Source organism: Equus caballus, chromosome 14 (assembly GCF_041296265.1).
Source record: "Equus caballus isolate H_3958 breed thoroughbred chromosome 14, TB-T2T, whole genome shotgun sequence".
NCBI classification, from domain to species: Eukaryota; Metazoa; Chordata; class Mammalia; order Perissodactyla; family Equidae; genus Equus; species Equus caballus.
The window spans coordinates 66,995,801-67,022,933 of NC_091697.1; the positions used below are offsets into that span (position 1 = coordinate 66,995,801).

The window sequence follows — 27,133 nt, forward strand, 5'->3', positions numbered from 1 at the left end:
AACTGTTACAGTATGCCTTATTGCAGATTCTATCATGTCGCATCCCTGATAGGGTTTCAGACTTTGGCAAAGCACCATCACCCAAGCTGGTCCTTGCCATATGGGTAGTAAACGCATCCAACATTTTTTCATTGGCGCCTGCATCATTATGTTTTGTCACCAATGGTTTCTCGGGTTTTCAGTAAATTGCTGCGTATACTGTGGTTTGGGACTGTTGAGATGCTCGTCTACATTTATTTGTATACAGCTGAGTCCTCAGTAGGGCCTCCCTGTCCTGTTAGCCTTCAAAAGATGACCGAACATCTGTTTGTTGAGGGTTGGGGGTGAGTGGAGAAGCCGTAAAAGAAAAAGAAAACAGAAAGCAGGAGCAGTGTGGGGGGAAACAGCTTCCAGGAGTCCTCCACACCCAAAAAGGCAGGACAAGGAGGAGAGATGAGGAGTAAACCTACCTGATCTGTCTTCGCTTTGCGAATCACATCTCCGGCACAGTTCTGGGATGGTCTTGAGTGATGTGACTGAGTACTGAATGGAAAGCCAGAGGAGAAAGGGTGTAAAATAGCAGTTTAAAACGGGAGCATTACATTCACTCAAATTGGCCAGAAACTCAAAACACAAGAAATGATACTTGAGTAACACATGTATGTCCAGAAAGTCTATCTAATTTTGCCCTAAATGGGCCACTTAGTGACCTGGCAGCATCCCAAGTTCTACCTATAAGCATCTAAGTAGATGCAGATTAAAAAGAGGGCTGGCCAGCCCTTCTTTAACAAAGGTGGGGTGTAGCCAACAGACATTCTATCTCCCATCACTTCTGCTACTTGTGGAAGATGGAAGAATTTCCTGACCTTGAGAATTTCCAGAAGATGGTCATAATATTTGCATTCTGAATCCTAAGAGCAAGTCTTGGTGTGAAAAGCCAATGGGAGGAGCACCCCGCTTCCTGCAGCACCCAGGGCAGCCAGCAGCCATATCTGTGCCCATGCTGATTAGACTATGCAAACGTCCCTAATATTGCCACTTGTCACAGATTTTACTGTGTGGCATCTGTAATCTCCTTGGGAAATGCCAGGGTAACATTATAAAAAGTGAGAGGAGCATGGTTCCGTGTATGAAAGCTCATCTGTTTCATGTATAGATTAGCCTGAACTGAAAGAAACCATCTTGCAGGCTCAGCCCCAGCACCAACTCAGGCGCCAGCTATCAGGATAACAAATTATGACATAAGGGAGCATAAAATCAGAAGAGCTAAAACAAATGTAAAATCAATAGCTATGATTTATGGGGACTACGTTTGATGCCAATCAATCTTTCTTTAGAGAACAGTATTTTAAAACAAAACAAACAGGATGACTTCTTCCTTCATCAAAGGCCAAGTCAGCGACTGTCTTCAATCATTCTGTAATTCATAAAATACAGCTTCCTAAAATTATTTTGCTCTGTACCTTTAAGAACAATGTTCTTACGTAAATGAGAATGTATTATGAATTTCTTCACTGTTGCAAAATTTGGGGGGATTGAGAAAAAACATTTAATCTGGAAGAAAAATGATCACGGGAAACTCATTAGGATCATTCAAGCATTACAAGTGAGGAATGTGTAATTAGGTCACATTTGTCAATGGGAAGGTGCTTTAGTTAGCTTGATGCTGATAGATGAAGCAAAGCATCTACATTGAGATGCCTCCCCAACGCCCCCAACCCAGTGCCTTCCACACAGTACCAGGACAGCAAGACAGAGGGAGGGGCAGTTGTAGCTATTGTCAGTTTGCCAATTGCACATCACACACAAATTAAATTTCTAGTACTTGCAAGTGAAAAATGAAATCTCAGGTGACTAATTAGAGAAATTATTCTTACCTGTCTGATGCAATAACATCCTGTTTATGTTGGCCGTTCCTCAGAGACTACAGGTGCTTTAGCAAATCCACTCACATACTCGGAGGGAGGGAGGACTGCCTCTTAAATCAAAAATGAACTTCAAGGATCTTTTTCCTTTCACATTATGTTCTTTGAGGGTTGGGGGTAACACAGGTACAGAAGGCATTTTTCTTGTTACTAATAAGGTACCTTATGTTTCTGGCCAAGTACAAGCTCTCTAAGGAATCTGGTAGCTTCTTGAGACCAGCTGGTATAGGTTAAATAATTATGCAGTCTATAATTCAATTAAAATTGGGCCTTTTGTTTCAACTGCCATGTGTCCCATGAAATACCCTTTGGCAGACTTACCTTTCTCTTTTTTTTTTTTTTTTTTTTTTGCTTTTCTTCTAAGGCAAAATTTTATGAAGAGGAAATTTAAGATTGTGTTTAAATATAGTTAATGATAAATTCAATAAGGTTGCTCATCCGGCTTCATGATATATATTTGATTAAACCGGGTGCGCTGCTATCTGCATTTCCAGCCACAGGCATCCTAACTGCCACCTCCCACACCAAAGTCAGGCATGTCAGAATCTGGGATTTATTAGCAGTACCTTTAACTCTTCCTACATGACCTCAAAGGTTCATAGTGGGTAGTAAGTTTTAATTTGAGGAGGTTTAAATTTGAATAGCACAGGCTGCCTGGTTGGTGTGGGGACTGAGCCACAGGCAGAGACTAGCCTAGCTGAGCCCCACCCACCGCCTCAACCTACATCACACATGGTGGCTTTGCCTCTCCACCCATGGTCATAGAGGAAGTCACTTTTGTGAAAGCATATACCTTAATTCTTTGAGAATAATGACTGTGAAGGAAAAGTCACATGCTGTCCCTGGTAATGGAAATAAAAAGTATAGCAATCTAAGAAAAGAATGATGTGTTGGCCAGAAAATCGAAGTTTTGGGTAATTGTAAGGGTATACAGAATGTCAAATTCTCCAGTTCTGCAATGACTCCAATCTACACTGTGAACAAATCCCCCATTCTTTATAAAGACATAAGAAAAATCAATTTGTGGATTTGTTTCAGTAAGCACACACATTGCTCTTTGGATAGAAGATAAAGCTTAAGGGAATGCTATAAAGATGGTTAAGTTGAGGTGTGAAGAGATGCAGAGGAAACATACAATTCACAAAACGAACATGCAAAAACATTTTCATGTTTGCAAAGCTGGGAACAAGCAAATGACCCAAGAATCTTCCTTGCACTAGCACATTTGTTACCATCTGGGAGCTGAAAGGGAACGCTTCCCAGGCCTTCATCCCAGTTCACAGGGCAGATGGCCTTTTATAAGCAGCTGTCAAATTGCCAATGCACCTCCTTCTCAGGACAATAGCCAGCTCCCAGGGCAGCAACTACTGTCTTTTTGGCCCTATCAGAACCAAAGCCCAATGTATCTTCCCCATTTCTTGACCTCAACCCAAGCCTTTATATTCTGTTCCTTTGATTCATATTATCCTTGGGTGATAAGAGAGGAGAGGGTGCTTACAGTTGGTTGAGAAAGCATTGTATTTCCTATCTCTATGTTGCTCTCATTTATCCTTTTTCTAAAAATCTTCCAGAGGTTATTCCCTATGGAAGCTGTCTTTCTGATCCAAGCCTCTTTTCCATTCCCCCATCAAGTCTCAAGAAGAGCCCCTTGCCAAAGGTTGACCAGTTGCCTCTGCTTCTTCAATGTCACTGTGCATTCAAAGTTTAGTTCTCCTTCTGATCCTTTACTCTGGGGTCTTCCTTGCCTGCAATGCCTTCGTCTGGTCAGGCAAATGCCACCATTCTTCAAGGTCAGCTTGTGTTCTGTCTTCTCCATGAAATCCTGGCTGACCGCTTCAGCCCTTACTTACCCTTCTCTATTCTGCCCTTGGTAAAGCACTGCCTAGCCATGTGCTCTGTTGCTTTCTCTGTGTTAGTGTTGGCTCTCCCAAATGCCCAAGGGAAAGGAGGATATCTTTGACTTGTATATACACATGGCAGGCAGTGACTTCTTAACTGTTTGACTGAAATACCAAGATGCACACATTTGATTAATCCCTTGGCATAGTATTATGAACACAGTATTATGTTCAAAGGAGTTCTTTCATATTTAGGTAGTAAGTGGGGATTTCCCCCATGGTTCCATACTTGCACTAGAATTAACTAGCTTTCTAAAATGCAAATTTGACTAAGGTGCTTCTCTGTTTGAAATCCTCTGGTGGCTCTGCACAGCCTAGGGCAAAGACCATGTGCCTTAGCACGTCACATGAAACCCTCCATGAGCTCTGACTCATCTCTTACCACTGTCCACTTCTCTTTGCTTGTGGTAATACCAAATTTCTTGTGGATCTCCTATCTACTGTTTTACCTGTCTATACCATCTATCTGGAATGCCATTTCACTCATTTCACTAGGAGACTGCTTTTTAATTCTTAAAGCTTTGCCTGGTTATCACTTCTACAGTATCTTCTCTGACTCTCCAGATGGAAGTAATGCCAGCTTTCAAAGTGTCCTCTCCTGACCAGGGGTATCAATAACATCTAGGAACTTATTAGGAATTCGCATTCTTGGGCCCCATTCCAGAAACTCTGAGGGCATGGCCCAGCAATCTGTTTTTACAAATGATCCAGGTAACTCTGATGTATAATGAAGTTCAAGAAACGCTGCTCTATACTATTACCTTATCCTAGGCATATGTCCATTACAAAATCCATCACATGACATTTTACCTGTATGTTTATGTAATTGCTTTCTCTGCTTCCTGAGGATGTAGACAATATTTTACCTACCAAAGATACTAGGTACCTATTGAACTGAATAAAATGAATTCCCCTTTGGAGCCCATGATTTGAGTGGCAATAATAATAGGAATAATGATAGTAGTTAATATTTATATAGCACTAATCTTCTTAGAAAAACCCATAAGTACAACTCTAGCAATGTAAGTGGTATATTTAAAAGAAAAAACACTTCTAATATATTAATGAGTGCTGGTTGATGCCTTAGCCTTTTGTATAAAGAACAATGGATATGCAGCCAGAAGATCTGGATTCAAGACCCAGTTCTGACATTTACTAACTCTGCAGTTCTGGAAAAATAAATCATTTCATATCTCTAGGGCTCAGTTTTCTTATCTATAAGACAGATAATTGTATGAGATAATGTAAGTGAAGTCAATTTGTAAGCTGTAAAATGGTGTTAAATGTTTTTGTCTGTTCTCTCTGACCTGTTTTCCATGTGTGTACCACAGCCTTCCCTCCTCATCTTCATTCCTCTCATGATTTTAAGCTCAGTAGATCAAGATGTGAGAATCAACACGGCAGGAAGAGGGGGGCTGAGCTGGGACTAGAAAGTAAAGGAAGGACAGTTCGGCCAGTCTCAGCACGTTACTTGGCTTCTCTTTGGTCTTTCCTTATCCAAGAAAGCCCAAGGCCAAGGGCTGACACTGCAACTTAGCTTTGCAAACTACACAGAGTTGATATGACGCAAGACAATCCTACACATCCCAGCCTACGCCAGTCGATTTTGTCACTCTGCCATGCAAAATAGTTTGAACACGCATCAGATTCATAATAACAGTGTGTGATTTCTACATTGGGCTATGGGGATCCCTGACTACCCTAGATATTTTCAGGACTGAAAAGCTTTGGCCCCTACTCCTGGCAGCTAGGGCCAGTTGGGTGAACAAGCAGACATTACTCAAATGGTAATGAGCCACAGAAAATGGAAGAACTAAAATCCCACCTTTTCAAGCTAGAGACTTTTAAACAACTAAGATCCCATTAAGTTTCCAAAAGAAACAATTAAATCAGTCATCCAAACAACTATCCTGAAATTCATGATTTCTCACACAGCTTTCCAATATTCAAGCAGGCATCTCAACAGACACAGAATAAAACGACAATAAAGTGTGCATGCAAAGCTGGTAGTGAAAGCAAAAACACACAGCTGAAGTGAGACTTTCAGAAACATAGTATTTTTCTAAAATTTTGACCTCCCCTTCAAGGGCCTGCTCTTCAGTTCAGGAAGGGGTGTCCTGACTTCCCACCCTCCATAACAAATCATGCTTCTCTGCCCCTTCCCTGAGGATGTGGTATTAACAATCCACCCCTTCAATGCTAGCCCTCTGCTTGTACGCAGGCCCTTCTCTCCCATCTCCTCCGGACTCATCTCTGCCATCATCCTCTCTTTTCTCCTTCTCTTCAGCCACTCTCTCAACATCGGCTCTCTCCCCTGATCCTATGAAAATAAATAGGCATTCCACCACCTCCAGACAGGCTGCTTCCCCAGCTGACCAGGGCCTTTCCTGCTCTTGTGTTCACAGCCCTCTTTTTGAAAGCATTGTCTTGGTTCTTGTCTCTACTTCCTCACCTCTACATTTACGCCTCCAGTCACCATAACATGGCTTCTGTCTCATCACCCCACAGGCACTGCTTCAATTATGGCCACCAATGAGTCTTATCCGGAAATTCAGTGGGCACTTTTCAACTCTTCTTTTTACCATTATCTCCCCACTATGACTTAGTTCCCACTATCGACTACTTCCTTCTTTAAATTCTTTAAATTCCTTCCCACTTTTTAGCTCCCTCAGTATTCCTCCTATATCTCTAAAAACTTCTTTCTAGTCTGTTTTGTAGAAACCTCTTTTTCTCCTACCACGTGGGACATACTTCTGCACAGTTCCTTCGTTGGAACATCCTTCTCTTTCTGTATTCCATACTTCACAGGCCATCATACTGACTCCCACAGTTTCAACCACCACTTCTACAAAGTACAGATACCGGTGATCTGTGTTTTCATATATCCATCCCAGTCTGCTTTAAATACATTTTTTCTACCTTTTAGGCTCCATTGAAGGAAATTATTATAAATAATCCTATTTTCAATGCATTTGATTTTTGCTTTTGTTCCTTGTTTTTAATCTTATCAAGAGGGTTTTTTTCAAGGGCAGCCCTGTGGCCGAGTGGTTAAGTTCGTGTGCTCTGCTTTGGCGGCCCAGGGTTTCGCAGGCTCCGATCCTCGGCACGGACATGGCACCGCTCATCAGGCCACGCTGAAGTGGCGTCCCCCATAGCACAACTAGAGGCACTCACAACTGAATATACAACTATGTACTGGGGGGATTTGGGCAAAACAAAACAGAAAAAAGAAAAAAAAGATTGGCAACAGTTGTTAGCTCAGGTGCCAATTTTTAAAAAAGGTTTTAAAAAATTAATAATAATCAAATTCTTTTATCCTAAAACATTGCTTGTGGTTGGTATTTGGGAAAACTATAACTCTTTGACTATTTCAAGAGCATATACCAGGAACTACTCTATTGCTACGCTAATATGTGCGTTCAGACAAATGACAAAGGTTCACACTGGTAAAGGTGGTGAGATCACAGTACTGAATGATCTCCCTCTACTGTGAGAAGTCGTCATGGATGAGAAGAGACTTGCATGAACTGGAACTACCAGAGGTGACCAAGGGGCCCAGGGCAAGTCCTTTTCAATACAGTGGTTACGTACATGGATTCTACAGCCAGACTGCCCATGCTATATCCTGACTTCACTATTTTCCAGCTAATTAATCTTAGTTACTTAACCTCTGCATGTCAGTTTCTTCATCTGTAAAACAGGCTAATGATAGTACCTACATCAGAGTGTGCCTGTGAAGATTATAAGCTAATAATGTAAAACGTGGAGAATAGTGACTGACCCATAGTAACTGTTCAACAAATGCTATTATTATTTATATTGAAAAGTATAAAAAATGAATAAGAATGAAGCCAAAGTAATTGCAACTATTGAGGCAAAAATTACAAATTACAAAAGAATTACAAAAGAAATTTATCTTGCAGTAGGTCAGATGTCCAGCCGTAAATCTGGTTCAACCTCAAGGATGGTCTAGTTTTAGTTGTTAGCCAATAATTAATTGCCACCAAAATATAAAGACTATCAAGATTGGAGTTCGATATTGTAATTAAATGTGACCTACCATGAAGTTAACTTGACATTTCATAATACGCTCGGTTGTTATTACAATGTACCGTAAACTCTGTGAGAGGACAGACCATGTCTGTGTCATCTACCCCAAGCCTAGAACCATTCCTGTAAATGTTTAATAGATGCTTTTTGAGTAGACTTGAATAAAATCTAGTTATGCACAAAAGGTAAACAGTTTGTGTAAATAACCTGCATGGTCAGTCTAATAACTGCTATGACTATCAGGCAAGATAAGAAGTTTTAGAGCTATCTGCAGAGCAAGGGAACAACAAATAAAAAAATCTGCCAGTTGCTTTCTCTTCTTGGAAATCACTCTATCCATAAGCTTGCTCTCCACCGACTCAGGAGGAGGTGCCCGGTCCAAGGTTTGAAGTCTGACCTGGGTTCTAGTCTGGGTTCTAACACTAGTTATGGAACATGAACATATAATTTAGCTTGCCTGGATTAGATTATTCCTAATTCCTTTCTGGGAAGGTGTTAAGAAAACAAGATAACACATGTAACAAATGACATTAGAACAAGGTGTGAGATCTTTGATAACGGGAGGCTGGAGAAGGGGAGGAATGAGAGGTAATTTAGATTGAATACAGGACACTGCAGAAAGAACGTCTGAACACTGATGGAACTAGATCATACAGAGAAGCACTAAGAAAAGTTTTAATCTAGATAAGAGCAAAGCAACGACTAGGAAGGGCAGGGCTGATAGATAGGCATGGCGAAGAAGGGACTGAGGCAGCCAGAGTCCAGGTGAAAGTCTTGGTCACCTTCTAGGAAGCGCAGAAGAAAGCACACTAGGATCTTACAGGCTCTCTGTACCCTGAAGATCTTTCTACCCTTTTTCACATCTAAGATCAGGGCAAAGGCTGTATTCTTTACCGGCCCAACTCTGCCTGATAAATTCTACATACTCTTTCTCAAGGTCTCCCACTGCTGTGAAATAGCTCTTTGTTGCTATGTAACAAAATCTGGGAAGTGTCAGGGGATTGCGTAGAGTAAAAGGTGCTGCACACAAACATAGAGGGGCAGGTATTACAGTGCTACTGATGCCTGATGTGTAGAACGGAAAATGTGAAAGTCATTGAAAGTGAGGTTTGGTTGCCATAACATTCATTTTCTACCAGACAGTGGTCCAAGCACCTTAGGAAAATGAATCCACATAGTTCTGTGCTATTACTCTAGGTTGCAAGGGTTTGGCTCAAAGGGGATAGTAAAGTGGAAGGATACATTTATCTTGAGCTCATTTGATTTGCATGAAAATATGTTATGCAATTACCAACTTTCATCAAAGTTGCAGTCACAGTAATACAGAAAGGCAACAAAATTCATGTGCAGAGGAATATTTTCCTGACTTCTATGTGTGTATGTGCACGTATGCTTGTGTATGTATATATTTACATGTATCTGTACATATGTACATGTACATATGTGTATATACATATAAATATGTGGGTATGTCTTTATATACATATACGTATATAAAATTTCATATTTTCTCCAATAGCTAGAGATGATTATTATCATTTTACAGATGGGAAAGTTGAGGTACAGTAAAATTAAGAGACTTGCTTAAGTTTTCTTTAGTTTCTTTTCTTTTCTTTATTTATAATATATGCCAACTTCGTTACTTCCAAAAAGCTACTTGCAATGGCTTCAGTGCCATCTGGGGATAGTGATGGATGAGATGACTGGTCCAAAGATTCTTCCACTCAACCAAGTGGCTCAGAAGGAGAAGAGTAATGTGGTCAAAGAGTTCTTTATTTAAATACTGACCCTGCCACTTAACTATCTGTAACCTTGTGAAAGTCATATGACCTCTCTAAGCCTCAATTTTTTCATCTGCCAAACAGGGGATTAAAAGAAGGCCTGCTTTGCAGAGCTGATGTGAGGCTTAAATACGATAATTGACCTGAGAAGTTCAGCATGGTGCATGGCACAGCCACCATTTGAGGGCGATGAGTGAGTCTTCAACAGATCCTTGGCTCGGCCTCTGCTTTATTCAGGCCCGTGCTCAATACTATTTTTGAGAATAGCAAATTGACCTCTCTTAATAAAAGAAACATCATGGCTACTAAAACTCCATGGTAAGAGTATACCAGAGCATTTTTCTTTTTTAAGATAGAGGGATCTGGCTTCCATAGGAATAAAGAGAGAAATCTGTAAGCCCATTTGCAGTGACAGAAGAGCCCCACTTTGAACCTTTGTGTTTATGCGTGTCGTCATCTCTCCCTCTCAGATCTGCAGTTACTGCACAATGCTCTGCCCTTTTAGATGGCAGGGTTACAAGAATGTATAGTTTAAACTCTGCATTTTGCAAAGGATGAGCATTATTTTTGAGTCTGGGAAACTTCAAAATAATCTTATTGCCTTCTGTGTTTTATCTCATTAGGTGAAGGCAAAAAAGTTCTAGTTGTTTTTTTGTACTCATAGACAGCTTGTGTTTTAATTAAAACAAGAACCAGGCTCATGACCAGAGGGAAAAATCATGAAACACAAAGCCTAGAGTACATAATCAGGCTATGGCTAGAGAGTAAGAAGAGCAATTTTAAACTCAAGTATCTTTCAGTAAACATCTTTTTCAAATGTACTGTGCATTTTCCTCCCCCTTCCTGCCACTTAACCAGGAAAGAGGCTTAAGAGCTGTCAGAGGTGGAGGTCTACAAAACCCTAAAAGTAAAGGCATGTTTATGGGAGACTACACTTCTCTTTATGCCAGCGAATTAGCAAGTTGAGTACATCTTCATTTTTTAATGTTAGCATCTGAATAGTCTCCATTTAGCTCTTAAAGCAGTTGTAACGTTTATTGCTCCTAGTTTACCTAAATAAACTGAGAATAACCATTTCAAAATTTAAGAGGTTATCTCCACTGCTTTCCTCATGAAATCATTATATAAGAACAACACTATTCCGACACATTGAAGGTATTAAACCTGGATCAGATGGAACTATTATAAAATAATTTACCATGTTGAGGCCAGCCTGGTGGTGTTCCAGTTAAGTTCACTGGCTCCGCTTTGGCAGGCCGGGGTTGGCTAGCTCAGATCCTGGGCACGGACCTAGCACTGCTTATCAAGCCATGCTGTGGCATGCATCCCACATATAAAGTAGAGGAAAATGGGCACGGATGTTAATTCAGGGCCAATCTTCCTCAGCAAAAAGAGGAGGATTGGTGGCAGATGTTAGCTCAGGGCTAATCTTCCTCAAAAAAAAAAAAAAAAAAAAAACTACCATGTTACAGTGGTTGCCTGCCAAAGTAGAGCTTCTTTGTTTCATGTGGATTAAAATAAACCAGGAATTTTAGGTTCTTTAGAAACATCCTTGGTCTCTACCCATTAGATGCCAGTAGCACCTCCCCAGTTATGAAGATCCAAAGTGTCCCCATATATTGCCAAATGTTCCCCCAGGGAGTGGGTAAAATTGACCCTGATGAGGACCACTGCAATAGACTATTCATCTCGGAGAGGCAGTCAAGCATTGTGGCTAAAAGTAGATGTTACAGAGACAGAGTGCTCCTCACTAGCTGGGTGACCCCGGACAAGTTATACAACCCCTCCACGCTTCAGTTTCCTCATCTGTAAAATGAAGAAAATCATAAGCACCTTCTTCATAGGATTGTTGTGAGAATCAAACAAGACAGTGCCTATTGCACAGTAAGTGCTCAATAAACGATAGCTGTTACTATTGTTTCAACAATTCTATGCAATTTCACTTTTTTCCTTCTGATTTAAGTTTAAATGCAGGTTAAAGATCCAAATAAGAGGAACATATTTGAAAGGGCGAAAGGTTTGAGTGCAGTTACACAATTACAGATGGATGTCTTTATTTATGTTTCAGAGTGGTCAAGTTATAGAAGCTCAACTATTGCACAATCCTGTATCCCAATTTGCTAAACAGCCTCAGATATTGCTTAACATATTTTATTATCTTTCAAGTGGAGATTCCTAATTCATCAAAATTATGGGCTGCTGCCAGATGATTCTTCTGTAAATACAACTGCTCTATTGTATTTTTTTTAAAAAGTCTTGACACGATGCCTGGTCTTTTCCCTTGAGTTCTTTCTTCACCATTGGTCATATAAATATTATTCTAGCATTCATTGAAATAATAACAAAAGCTACCATTTTTAAGAACAACTTACTGTGTGCCAAGCTAAGTGCTTCACATGTATTATTATTTCACTCAATCCTCAAAACAACCTTACAAGTTAGGTGGGTGCGTCAGAGAGGAGAAGTTAACACGCTCCGGCCAGCAATGTCAGAACAAGGCAGGAGCCCAGACTGGTGCCTTTAAAGTCTATGCTCTTAAAATGTAACTTCATTATCAAAGCTCAGAGAGCTACCCAGAACTCCCACTCATGACACACGTTTCCCTTTCTAAACACCTTCCGCCCTGCCCACTCCTTTCACGTTATCACTATTTTCCTTGCTCTTCTCCACTCAGCACAAAATACCTTGAGGGAAGTGGTTAAAAAAGAACCATGCTCTGAACACTTTTCAGTCAAGCGCAGTGATTTAAAAAGAGATGAGAGTGACAGACAGACAGACAGGTATCGTGAGAAAGAAGAACTCACTTCACATTGGTCTTGAGGATGAATAAAAACTGTCTGGAAGCTGAAATAGGGAATGGCTGAATTCACGTTTCCATGCTACAGAGACTCACCCAAGCTTGTATAAAATAGGCAATTTGTCAATTCGTTCCAGTAACCCAATTCTTGTGCACAATATGCAAATTTTACTCCAAAGTAAGGAGTCAAGTAGAGGAATAACACTGATGCCAGAGGCATGTTAAAATAAGCTTTTCTTTTTGAGATACTTTCCAGTGATGACCCAAAGCTCCAGGTCTTGAGAGATCGATGAAAAGCAAGGTTGGAAATTGTGACCTTGGAGGTCTTGGGAAGAAAAGTTACAGCAGCCTTCTCACCACGTCCTCTGAGAGTTAGTCCGATTTGGTTGGGATGTGAGAGGCCAACATGTTTGCTGGTTGGCCTCTGTGGCAGAACTGAGCGTGTGGCCCAGGAAAAGTCACATGTAGCTCTAAGCAAGGTGCATGTAGACAACCCATTCAGAGCAGCTGTGAGTTAACCTGGAGGCTGCAGGAAGTTTGTGGGTGTTGTGGGAACTAAGAAGCTTATCGGCCCACAGCATTAAGCAAGGCCCACAGCATTAAGCAAGGCCTCACAGGTCAGCTGGTCCAGTCCTTATCAATGCATGACTCTTCCTCAATATTCCCAGAAAGTGTCCAACCTGTGTTTTGATAACTACAGTGACTGGAAGGATTCCTCTTATTGTTCATCAGCTAATAACTTGGGCCATCCTTCAGTCTGTATCCCCGTGAACTCTAAAGAATGCTGGCTGTAGCAGAGCCATTGATATAAAGAGAATTAACATTCATAGGGTTAATTATGTCATAAGTAACTCTATGAAACTGTCTACACTTTCACTTTACACAGGCACTTCATAAATGTACTCAATGAACCTTTTGTCTTTTGGTGAGGAAGACTGTCCCTGAGCTAACATCTGTTGCTGATCTTCCTCTTTTTGCTTGAGGAAGACTGTCCTTCAGCTAACATCTGTGCCAATCTTCCCTCCATTTTGTCTGTGAGATGCTGCCAAACACCAGCTTGACGAGTGGTGTATAGGTCCGTGCCCGGGATCTGAACTGGTGAACCCTGGGCCACCAAAGCAGAGTGCATGAACTTAACCACTACGCCATGGGGTGGGTCCCTCAATGAATCGTTTTGACAACAATGAAAGATTAGGAATGGGAGGCTCAGTGACATTATATGCCTTTCTCATCCAAGCTGACACACAATTAAGTGGGATTCACTTCTCAGTCCAGGAGGCCCCAAAACCACACTTTGTTTGCCACACAGGATTTCTGCTGTCAGTTTCTAAATCCAGTCGGAAGAGTTTAGGATATATAGACTGTAAGAGGTAGCCACGTAGGTGAAGGCAGAACCTCCTGACGCACTGCTTGCAAGTAGCAATACTTACAGATGTGTCATCACTGAAGTCAATTTCATCCAAATCAAGGTATTCAGGGGCTTCCATTATTCTTCTTTGCACATTTTGAGTAAGGCTAAATACTTATAAAGTCCTGAACAAGACAGAAGCAAAAAAGAAAGGCAAAAAGGTTAGCTGTTTTATAACCAAAAATCATATCTATACTTAAACAAACAAAAAGAGAAGGATACTTGAGTGCTAGTGTTGCCTTTGAGCACATTTCCTCTCTTTGAATGTCCCCAACCTGGCTTTGCAGAAGTGCTAAGCAGAGATCCTCCAGGATCCCCAGTATGGCTCCCCAGCGAGCACCCATGGTCCTTTGCTTCACTTCTTTATGCCTGCTTATCTTTGCTGGAACAACAGCTCTTCCCCGGTGATCAATATTAGGATTGACCCAACCCATCCCTAGCACTTAGCACACCCTGGGTTAAAGTAGGGGCTTCAGGGATGGGGATTAAGCCTCAAAATATTAGGAAAACCATATTCGAATGTTTACTGTGAGCACACCCTTGGATGCTGTGCATGGAGCAATGAATAATCTCCACAGTAATAACACAAGTACAAGACAGACACCAACTAAGCAACAGTAATTGATATTACAGAACTTGTAGCACAACCTCTAGTTCACCCCTCAAAAAAAAAAGGATCTAAGTACAGATTTAAACCACAGAATTATTGCATTGCCCCTGCTTCTAACAGCTTTGCCCGACTGAGTCCGAGTGACCTGATGCAGGCGCCAGAATGTCCTCAGTCAGCACTTGCCTTGGGGCTGCCTGCGGCAATTCTTTAAATCTGTCAAGGAAGATACATCACCTCCCAGTTCATTTTCCCATCACTTATCATCATCACCATTGGTGTTGGCGGTGGCACCTACAGATGTCAAGAACAGAAATATAGATCTTGTGGCAGCGCCTCGGTGTGTAGTTATCTTCCCCAGAGCCAACTCACAGACATCAAATAAGATTCCATTTCCCGTAACTTGTCTTCCCTATTATAAAAACTGATGTACTCAGACTTGACTATCTGAAATAATTCAGTTTTTCCTCTTTCAGTTCTCTAATCAAGGGGCACCTTGCTGAAGAATGAGGAATACATTATTGGAAAGTGAAAATAAATCTAGGCTGATGAAAATGGGCTTATCAACAAAAGAACAAGAATATAAAAACACCTATTTTTTAAAAGGAAACTCTTATTCTGAAGGCACTGTTTTCTTATTTTGAGATTTTTTTAAGCTACACAAATAGCGTAATTATAATAAAGGTGGAGAAAATCTCTTGCCATCCCATATCTCAAACCCATCACTTGATTTAACTTTCAGTGTTTCCTCTCTTTCCCTTCCCACACACTTATACCATTTTTACATATTTTTAATTATAGTAGATGCAGAATTTGAGTCAAGAAAGGATTAGGATATTACTACCATGTTCAAATGAGATTATCCATTTTGAATAAATGTTAAAAGCTCTTTTGAAATCACAGAAAAGTTTAAAATGAAAAACAATTTATATTTGTAAAATACATACATTATATATAAATATATAGAAAGCCAGAAATTTTATTATCTATAGAAATCTAAAAATAGATTCTTAAGCAAATTGCTTGGTACAAAATTATATCACTTTTCCTCTAATCCTCACAAAGCTTTCAGAGAAAAACACACACTCATACTTGCAAATTACTCAAAATAACTTTCTCTCCCATTCTGGTGGATTCTGAGACAATCCAGACTCTTTGGACTCCAGCTTGTCAACTAACAGACTTGCTTCCAATCCAATGTCTTTTCACTAAATCTGTAATCCATGATTAATTGTTGATTTACAGACAATTCCCATGGCTTTAGTGAACACAAAGATGAGGCTGGGTGTCAGGATGGGGTACAGACAAACACAATATCACCAGAAACATGGAAACACTTGGAGGACTTGGAGGATAGTGGTGAGATTCTTTATTCTATAGGCCAGAACACAAGAGTTACAACAGTTCCAGCCCATTACAAGAAGACCTGGGCGGCTGCTCATATTTATGTCAGTGGGTTAAGTGGTCCAGCCTCAGACTAAGGGGGTCCAAGGCATCCAGGACTCTCCTTTACTCCTAATGGGCCACCACACACAGCCATCTCTTTTAGGATGCTGTATTCTATCTATGACCTAATTTCTTCTGTCTGGTTTCAGTGCTTTACTCCTTCAAGGTGCCACTTTAAAACTATTACATCCTCATTTATAATGTGCAGAAATTGCTGTGGTTCACCATTCCTGGCCACCTTCCCAACACTGCTTCTTTTTAGTCGAGGGTGAGTCCACAGTTGTCCCAGTGGTGACTGCATTGCCTCCTCCTCCATCATCTGCCTTCCATTGAGCACCTGGCACCCTCGGGCACTCCTTTCTGAGGAACGAGGGATGCAGTGGGAAGGGGTGAGCCAGGTTAGAGCAGCTGTTGCAAGTAATCCAGCATGATGAGGAAACTGCCCTGGGCTGTGGACGCTTTTCTCATCCTGCTCTTATGGTACCACCCCACCCCCGACACCAGCCCACAATGGAAACCAGTGAGCCCCCTTTTCTGCCCAGGGACACACGGGCTCTGAGGGAATGCACAGCTACGGAGGGCACTCACTGGAGGCCCCTGAGCCAAAGCTGGCCCACAGATGTGATGTGTTTTGGCCCTAGCAGTGTTTAAAAAAAAAAATCAAGTCAGTTGCCAACTTGTAGACCTTGGGTGATTTCACATAAAATTCTGGATTTCTGGCTTCACTTTAAAAATATCTGAAGTTCTGGCAGCACAAGTCTGCAATCCCCATGACAACAATTGGCTAGAACTGAGCTGCAGCTGCCCCTACCTGTCTAGGAGGCAGGCGCTCCCCAGTTCACCAGCTCCCTCGGGATCTGCTCTTGGCACTGACAGCCCTGCCTGGCCTTGGGGGCATTTCAGCGTTGACCCCTCAAAGGAATTCAGTATTAAACAATAAGTACCCCCCCCTTTTTAATTGGTGCCTCCTGCCAAATGATGTTTACTTCATTTGTATTCTAAGATTGAATCTGTATCCTAAGATTGTTTTAAATTCTCATATCTCAACAGCAACAAAATAAAATTTCTCACGAATAAACTACCAGCATGTTACAATTTGTGCTTTTACAGAGCCTCCATTTTCTCTCTTATTACTAGAAAAAGAAAACCTTCACAGACAGAATAAAATGTTACGATGAGGTGAGGATTATGTTTCCTTCACTTTAGAACTGAGGGAGGGAAGGGTTCTTGCCCTGACGGTGATTGGCTTTGTGGATTTACATTATGCCACTTCACCATTGTGACTAGAGGGGAAGGGCGAAGCTGCGCCAAGTCCAAGCCCAGAAAAAGACCGAAGCCATCCTCCATTTGGCCAGACCAGCAGCTTGGATGCAAGAGGACCAAGCCTACTCAGAGCCAACAAGAGTGGGTTTACGCCTTAGTGAAAAACATTTCTCAGCCTCCCCAGAAAGGGCAGTCCAGCTTAAAATCTTTTACATGAGAACTTTATTGCTATGCATCATACTTGGCCTTGGGCCCCTCTGATATCTCAGGACCCAGTTATTTATAAATTTGCACTGCATTCCCACCCCATCAGCCCAGACCCTACAAGCTGCAGTCACTTGTCCCAGGTCCTCTGAGGTCCTGAGGGCTTTCTCTGAGGAAGGGTCTCCCTTCTTCCCCCAACAAGCCTCTTACAAAGTCTGTCTACCTTAGGTACTGTTGACTGATTGAAATCATTTCTTTTCAAACTCAATTGAGCTTTCAATTTCTTTTCACTGCCATTGGCAATTTTTAACTTGTTATTCATTTAGGCAGGTATGTTGTGTGTATAATTTTTTTTAAGAGGGGGAGAGATGAAGATGGAGATTGGGCAGAGGTAGGAGAGTAGAGAAAGGTACGGGAGACATTTCCAATGGTTTAGCTCTACCAATTCGGGTAGGAAAATTGATAGGGAGGGAAAAAAGAAAAATATTAGAACATGGGAACACCAGGCTAGGTGGCTGGGACCTGCATGCTGTGCAGAAGCTATTGGTGACAAATTGCCCCGTTTCTTTTGATGCACCCAGGGCACCAGGAGAAACTTCACCCAAACTCCAAATTGATGCCTGGTTAGAGGAGATGAAGAACAAAATAATGAGTATCAACTATACACTATGTCTGTAGGACTTTTCCTACCCTCACAGAGTTCTGACAAACTGCCAAGAACAGAAGTCCCTCCAGTGCCTATTAAAGTGTGTGGGAGGGGCTCCTGGCCCTAATGGGTCTATCAACACTACGTCACCTTCTCATGAATGACCTCAGTGATGGCCCAATTGCTTCCTTCAAGGGAAGATTCAATTTGGAAAGAGCTCAAAGTAACTAAGAGTCCAACTGGATAATAAAAAGTAGGCAAGCAATTTAGGAATAATCTCCCCCCTTCAGTACTATGATTTTCAGGTGCTATTTTTAATTTTTTTGTGTGTGATTTGAAAACTGACTCTGAAAATAATTCCAAATGAAGACTTCCAAAAATCTGTTGGGTAATGGCAGCATCACTGGAAAAAGCTTGGAGTGGCCAAGAAAATTTCTTTGAGAAACTACACTCACTTAATGTACACATTCTGGTGTGCTTGGCTCATAAAAGGCTTACTGATTTGCGACTATAGTCACATATCACATAAACTGCTCTACTGAAATTCTTCTTAAAATGAATTGCCTCACTCCATTTTACAAGGAGTCAGCATGGACTCATTCTGAAGGCTCATGTTACACAGATTTCTCCTTTTCTGCCAAAGTCACTATTGCTACATTTACCAGTATACTATGAGGCCCGGTAATTAAAAGTAAGTTGGGCTTGTCAAAATAAATGAGCAGAGTACATTCAGTGATGAGGTAACCTCAATCGATTTGCATTACAGCTTCTTTCTTTACTCTTTAATTCACCAATACTTGGGAAAACACAGCAGCTCCCTATACCCACCGACCCACCCACACACACAGAGCCACATTTGTGTTGGGATAAGTCTTCAGCTTGAAAGCCTGCATATAGATACTGAACTTACTTTCTTTAAAATGACAAGAGCCAAAAAAGAAAAATCACAAACTAAGTACTAGAAGGCGTGGGTGGAAAAAAGTGGAATATATGAAATGTTGTCCCCAGTTGGCTCAGTAGCTTGGCTGGCGAGGAAGCAACTCATTCCAAATGTTGGATTCAGTTTCTTTCACTCTTTGATTCAGCAGTGGCCAGAAGCATGGCAGTCGCAAAATGCCTACTCTTAAAGCAGAAAAATGATAGAGGCAAGAAATTTCTACTGGAAAGAGGCAACTGAAGGAGAGCCAAGAAGTACACATGAGGAGAAAGGGGGAAAGCAGAGCTCTGTAGATTTCACCCACTTCTTCATTTATGGAATATTCCTGTGTGTACAGGCTGGATAAGACCTATACCACTCTCCACATCCGTACGGGCATGCAGTACAAGGAGAGACAGGCAAGAAAACAAGCCATTACAATATAATGTGGTCATTGCCAAGACAAATGAATACCTAGGAGCCTGGGAGACCTAACCTAGACCTTGGAGATAAGGGAAATGTGCCCGATACAGTGAAGTCTAAGCTGAAAGCTGGAGGACGAGGGTATGAATGGGGAGGAAGTTGCAGAGGCAGGAGCAAGGGTTCCAGGTAGTGCTTATACCACAGGCAAAGGCCTAGAGGTGAGAATTCTGAAGGAGAATTTCCATAAAGATGGATAATACTGATTCAGCACCTACTGCTGTTTTTACTTTAGGAAAGGGATCTTGAAGGGGGAGGTCCAGGGTAGGGTGATATGCAGGGGTGATCAGGGAAGTATTTCCAAAGCCAGAGTGTAAACAGAGCACATCTTCTTGGAATATCAAATTTCCTGGCATGTTTGTAGAAATACAAGTGAACATTTTCTATCCAACAGGAGACTTCAATGTAATCGACTGAGTCCGCTCCAGCTGCTGGGGAAGGGGTGTGGCATTTGAACACCCACGGAAACACTTGTGAAGCAAAATTTTGTACCAGGATCTAGGTCCGGGTGCTTTTACCTATACTCTCTCATCTTTCTTTCACAAAGACTCTGGGAGACAAATATCTTTATAATCTCCTTTATGGGGATAAGGAAACCAAGCTCAGAGAGGTTCTGTAATTGCCTCACAGACACACAGACAAGACTTCTGATGTTAAGTTTGCTTTTCTTCCTTATTTCAGCTTGCCGAAACTGTACTGATGAAGTAACACTTCACCTGTATCAAATGTTTCATTTTTTCAAATCTTCTTCAATTTGTTTTACCTGACTTTATTTATTACAACTACATGAGGGAGGCAGAGGGTGTGTGTGGTGATTCACAATCATATCCTTCTTATTTTACAGATGGTAAAACTTGGGCATGTTTTGGGCAAGGTTATGTACTACTAAGTCAGGGCAAAGCCAGCTCAGACAAACCACTGCCCAATAACAAGTCCACAACTCTTCTGATTAGCCCCCTGGATTGCTGGGAAACATGAGCATGTCTTCAAAGCAGAATTCCATAGACCTCCTCAGCCCTGAATTGTATTGCTTTAGGTGTTCACGAACTGTAACTCCAGAGGAATTGCTCATTCTTCTTTTCAGCAGAGTCTAAATAGAAATGGCAGGCATGATCATCATCATTAAATAAAAGTGTATAGACCTCTGTGTACCTAACATACCTTACCCACAGATATCCCTGAACTCGTCTATAAAACATTCCATGCCATAGCCAATTGGTTTAATACTTCATCTTCAAAGAAAATTTGCTTATGACCATCTTCCCTTAGGTCTTATTAAAAAGGCAAGCAAGACAGCACTGGACTAGAAAACCTCATTCTAGAGATCACGATTGCTCTGACAAGTCCACATAAAGGTTGGTCTCTCTGTAGTTTTGAGCCCTAGCTCATAGTTTAAACTGCATGCAAATGATTTGGGAGTCATTTCATTATCTCTAAAATCTAAATACTGAGAATGAACTAACTTATGCTAGAACTTTAGAGTTTGAAAAGACCTTAGTTTTTAAGGCTAGAGATAGAGGTACTTTTAAATTCATATTTGTGTGTGATTTAAAGTGAGTTTAACATTTAAAATTCTTTTTGGAAGGAGGAGAGAAAGAATCCATGCTCACAGCAGCTGCACAAGAGAAGATAAAAGAACGTACAATAGAAAAAAATATAAACACATTTGTAAACACAAGAAAGAATATATTGTGTTCAGTTCTGGATGCCACTTCTTAAGAAGGCCACAGATAAACTGCAATGTACCAAGACAGAGTAAGGAAGTCAAGACAGCCAGTGGTTGGAAGACTCTGTCTCATGTGGCACAGCTAAGGAAATATCTAACTTGGAGAAGAGAAAAGCACTCTTCCCTTTCTTTAAGAATCTAAAGAGCCATCAGGTAAAAAGAGGATCTGACTTCAAGGGTAGATCTTAGAGGAAGTTTCAGCGATGCTAGTCTCAGCAAAGACCTGGTAATAATGACGTTTGGAATGGGCTTAAATGGAACGGGCCGCTTAAGAGATCACAACCACCCCAGCAAGAAATTGTTCATATAGTGGTTTGGAGGGATCCTCTAAGGAAGAAAGATGAGAATCCTGCATTTGGAAGGAGGAAAAGATGAACTTTAAATGCAAAGATTCTGTGTGGTCTGAGATGGCAGTGGGAACACCCCTGAAACCAAACCAGGACCTGAGGACAATCCTGACCAACTCTGACCTCTCTCCAGGGTGCTACCATGACAATCTCTGTTGAACTTCCCTTATCCTACTTCATCTGCCATCCTGATCCTACCAGGAATGTGAATTAAATATGGAGCCTCCGGGAGAGGAAAAGGGAGAGGGAGCAAGAGAGTTGAAGTGAAAATAATTTTTAAAACAGAACTGGAATGTTGTTCATTCAGTGAGAATATGATTTACTCTCTGTTGTAGATAAAAACTTATCAGTTCCACAGGGACAAAACTATGACCTAATGAGGCCCAAACAAAAAGAAAATATCTGGGAAGAAAAAGGAAATATTTCTAGCACTGGGAAGTTGAGCCTGGGCTTAAGCCAATCATGTCTTGCACTGGCTTCTGGAAAGGAACTATGGAATAATTTGGGAACTGGATCCCTTACTCAGTTATGTACAGGAAACTATCCAAATCCAAGTTCCAAATTTTTGGCACACCTGACGTGGTCATGCTTTACTCTTGATTCTGAAAAGATTGCTTGATTTCTACAGTGGATTTGTTTGGCAATTATCATTGAGAATGTATGGAACACAGATGACAACCCTGATTTTCATTTTAGAGAGAAGTAGACATAATAGCAATATGCATGGGGAGCATTAAAGAGTACATCAGGAGTCAGTTATCTTGGCTTCATTCTCATATCTCTCATCGTTTGTGAGGATTAAACTTCCGAGCAACCCTAGGCCAGAGATTCTCAAAGTCCAGTGTGGATGAGAATCACCAGAAGAGATATTAAAACAGACTGCTGGGTCCAACCTCTAGAGTTTTTGATTCAATAGGTCTGAGAATTTACATTTCTAACAAGTTCCCAGGCAGTGCTGATTCTGCTGGTCCCAGAACCACATTTGAGAACTACTACATAAGATCAATGGCTTGTCCCACCCCTGGCTACATCTGCACTTAATTAAAAGATAGCGACCTTTTTTCCACATCCCCATCTCCCCAGATGTTAACTTCATTATACAGGATCCATGCCTAGTGCCCTTCTGATTAAACTGCCTCAGTGGACTGGACTAAGTATTTCCCATGAAGACCACCCAGAAACCTCAGAAGGTCTTAAGTATGTGTGTGTGTGTTTTAATTCCCAGTGCGATACAAGGGACAGACGTTGGCTTACAAAACCCTACAAAATTTGGGCCTTGGCTACTTTAAAATTTCCTTTCTCCATAGCACTTCATGGCAACAAAGATGTTCTAAGTTTCTCCTGTTAACGAGATGCAGGTTTATAATTTTTGATGCAGGCTTTTTAGAGCAAGAATCTCAATTTAGGGATATCCAATAACTAGAACTACAGTATAATAAATCCCAGGCCTACTTATAAAGAAGGAAAATGAAAAATGCAAGAATCTAATAAGAATTAGTTTAAAATTCAATGCTTATACAACATGTATACATCATATGGTATTTAAAATAATTACTCATTGAATCTGAAGCAGTCCAAATGGCTACAACGACTAACCACTTAAAATAAAAAGCTGGCCATATATTTTTAATTAAATTATAATGTGCCTATTTTTATTGAATCCAAATCCAGAAATGAGATTATTATGAGGATTTTATCAGTTCTTCCAATTCTAAATGTATCAAGTTAACAATCAAAAGAAGAAATAAATCCTCTATAAAATAAAAGTCCCTCTTTTCTGAAGAAGATATGATATATCTTTGATATATGGGAGACTGAGCAAGCATAGTGGACTAAACATCTATAGTAACCCAATGTTGCACATCTCTACATACACACAGAGTATGACTTAGCAAGCACTAATTCTTTGATCCAATGCTTTTATCTGGCCCTAATTTACTGAAGACACTTAGTGGAAGGAAAATGAACAAGATCTGCTTTCAGCTTAGATGAGGTACTATTAATAAACTGCAAAAACTGAACATTGCATCCTTAACTAATACACTTCCTATAAGTGTCAAGGCATTTCAAGAAAAGCATGAGATGAAAACACAAGATTACTGTTAAGTACCTTTAGGGATTTAGCTGGGAAGTACTATCCTCAGTTTCAACAATTTGCTGTTTCTTAACACAATATCTTGCACAGAGTAAATACTTAATATATTGTCTGTTGAGTTCATTTCCAGATTATAATCATTGTTAAGTCACTCTAGAATTTCTACATTAAAAATCTTGGTATTTTGCTAAATGACAAATGTTGTGATGACTATTTTTCTTCAACTTATAATAACTTAGTGTTCATATATCTTCTTCTTGCACAGTTTCCCTCAGAAGTCTATTTTTGGGGAGGAGTCAATCTTCTAGCCCCCCTTTCAGACACTGTCTGTTGATGAGGGTTACGGCAATTTTAGCCGTACCTTCCAATGAGGGGGCCTACTTCTCAATGATTAAAACTGAGTTCTTCGCCATTAAGCATATGGAGAAAGAAAAACATCTGCAGTCTGGAGTGTGGGTTTTTCCTCCTTGGCACCACAGAAGGACACCAACTTCATTTTGTAATTCACCAACATAAGCAGGAAAGGACTGAGAGCAGAGAAGCCTGAGGAGAGAGCTGTGAGAACAGCTGGAAAAAAGACACACGCTGCCAAGTTTTTCAAGAAATAGACTAAGATAAAGTGAGAAATCCAAAGTGGAGTGATCAGCCACATTAATAAAATACTAAACTTGGCCCCTCTAAGGATGTCAATTTCTAAATCATCATCATCTCCAACCCAGATGTCGCCATATGTCATCTTCTTTCTTTCTGAAAGGAGAAAAGACATCCAGAAACAGACGAAGACTAAGATGGCTAAAGGAAGACTATCAATCAAAACTAAAAATATTTTCCCATAGTAAAACTCTACCTGCTTGTTTCCAAAGTCAATTAGGCAATCCATATAAATCCTGCTGGAAGACACGGCATCTGTATCATTTCCTGCATTCAGGTATTCTGATTTTCTAGTGTAAAGTAAAACTGGGATGTACACTGCCACACCAGCCACCCAAAGCGCAGAAACCACCTTCAACGAATGCTGCTGTTGGTCCAGGTTTGGAGCCTCACTCAAGGGGTGGACAATTTGGTACAGCTTCCGGTGGTAGAACAACGCAAAATGTAACATGAACCAGATGGCCAGTGAAGTCGTCAGGGCTGCCGTGAAGTGCAGAACTTTGCAGCCAGCTGAATCCAATACGAAACCAGAAGAATAAACAATTTTCATGACATTCACCACCAAGTTTTTAATGAGGTGGACGAATATAAGACTGAAAATTAGAAGAAAGGATGTCTGTAAACACCGAGAGATACATTTCCTTGTAGAATAAAATAAACACATGTTTCCAACAAAGCTCACAAGGATCAGAATGGTGCAAACGATGATGTCAAGCATGTCTGCAGATGGCTTCATGGTAAATGGCAAATCGGTTACTTCAAATGTTGTCTTCTCTTCAGTTTAAGTCATTAGGCATTTGGAAAACTTTTAAGAGGTATTTAGTGAGAAGACTTGGGTTTTTTTAATCCACTATGTTGACAAAATCGTCAACTGGTGCCACCCTAACAGTTCAAAGATGGTCTGTAACAGAATTCTGCTTGCTCCAGTGATGAGCTGCTGAAAACAGAACAGCTTCCCAAGAGGGCTCTGTTTTCTCACCTCCAGGGACTTAACTATAATGAGAAAATTCCAGGTATCATCACTTAATTAAAAGTTCTCAGAAATGTATTTATAGCACTGTAATGCAATTTCCTAGATACAGAGTGATACAGCTTTCAACAACCATGAAGGAGAGAACAAGGTAAATTTGTGACAGCAAAGGAAAGGTGGCCAGAGGTTGAAATTACCCTCTCGCCTCATGGAAAAAAATTAAAGATGCAGAGCTGTCTGAATAACAATGAAGATTTCCAAATAAAATGACAAATTAAGAATGATAATAACACGATAGAGATTTATGAAGTTCAGTCGTTTTCCAGCTTCTCTACCACTTTTTGCAAAGCAGAAATACTAATACTGTTCTGATGATCTCATGGGCTTGTTGGCAATATAAAAGAGATGATAATACCTGTGAAGTCAGTAAGGAAGGAAATACAAAGGGAGAGAAGGGAGGGAGGGAGCGGGGTGGGGAGACACTTTTATAAACACGAGCAGTATGTCCATGACCAAATCTCTAATATAATTGGGATGTGATTAGGGAGAATTTCCTCCTAGAGCACAAGAGGCTAGGAAAAGACTTCTGTCCTGAGTAGAGAGTACAGAGCAAAGGCAGAAAAATGGCACTGAAATACATTGCTTAAGTAATCTGGCATTAACTCACTTTCTGGACGAATTCTGTTGGCCAAGTATATCATAATGATTCCATTCTAGGGACAAACTACTTTCCCTCTACTGTATTTGCACATAAACTTTGCTGTCAATCATCCTATCCTATACTGTCAAAACATATGCTTCGGCCCGACCCAGTGGTGTCCTGGAGCCAGCTTGCACTGACTTGAACAACTGTGAACATCTCTTCCCAACTCTGTGTTCAGTGACTTCATGTTGGGAGCTTGAAACTGGGTGCGCTGGGAGTATTTACACCATAGGAATTAACAAATGCTACAAATCAGGCCTTTTGGCAGTACGAGGAAGAGCTGTTTTACTAGGACAACATTGGCCTGACCAAAAAATACAGATTAGAGTGATAAGAAATTAGCTAATATTTTTTCTACATAAGGATAAGATCAGGATTTGGTACCCACAACCCCTTCGGGAAAGGCACGTGTCAGAGGTCTATGGCAGTGTTAACAGGTAGGAAAGCTGAGCCCCATCATTCCACTGGGGGGAGGCAGAGCTTGGGGGGCTGACACTTACTGTTAAACTCTTTATACCTAATTGGCTACTAAGACGGGTAGCCAACTCAGAGTCCCCACGCCATAGTTTTCTTCCCTAAGAAATTTCCATTACCTCAGTGTCAACTGCAGTCAGTCAAATAGGCACCCCTGAGTTTCTAATGATGATAATAATCTAAAAGTGATAATAGCAATAGTAATAACACAATAATAATGCTCATATTGGCTACCACTTAACACCAATTTGAGCCAGACACTGTGTTAGTATTTTGCTTCATAAATTTAGCCTCATTTAATCCTTAATATCATTCTCATTTCACCGAGAAAACAGAAGACCAGAAAGGAAAGTAAATTGCTCAAAGCTACCAAGTAATGGGGACAGGAATCAAAGCCAGATATGACTGATTCCAAAACCACTGGTTCTTAGTCACTGCCTCTCTACACACGTGCTGTCAGATTGTGGATTTTCTGCTGACTATTCCTGATCTTCCCCTAATGATTTACAATTGCTACACCCAACACATAGAGCCTATAATAAACTCCTTTCGAGAAGAATTTCCTCAGGTTTATAATACACAAATCATGCAGATTTCTGGATAGCAGTTAGTCTTTTCCCTTCTCCTTCATGAAAACAATACATGTTGTGGGGGTTCATACTTCTGCATCTCATAAAGATCTCTACCCATCGTGCGCATCAGTTCAAGATGCCTGACTTGAAACAGACTGTTTCCAGCAGTAGTGATCCCCTCTTCCTGCCATGCTT

The 27,133-nt window shown here is 40.8% G+C and overlaps 1 protein-coding gene across 16 annotated transcripts in view; it reads right to left on the bottom strand.

Annotated features, from left to right (window-relative positions):
• SNCAIP (synuclein alpha interacting protein) overlaps positions 1–27,133 on the bottom strand; it is a 138,645-nt gene that overhangs the window by 57,450 nt on the left and 54,062 nt on the right. For all 16 annotated transcript variants that reach the window (XM_070233188.1, XM_070233194.1, XM_070233184.1 and 13 more), the window contains exons 2-3: positions 13,861–13,963; positions 450–522 (exon numbers count right to left, since the gene is read on the bottom strand). In XM_070233188.1, the coding sequence (XP_070089289.1) occupies positions 450–522; positions 13,861–13,917 (130 nt within the window). In that variant the 5' untranslated portion in view covers positions 13,918–13,963. The remainder of the gene's footprint in view (positions 1–449; positions 523–13,860; positions 13,964–27,133) is intronic.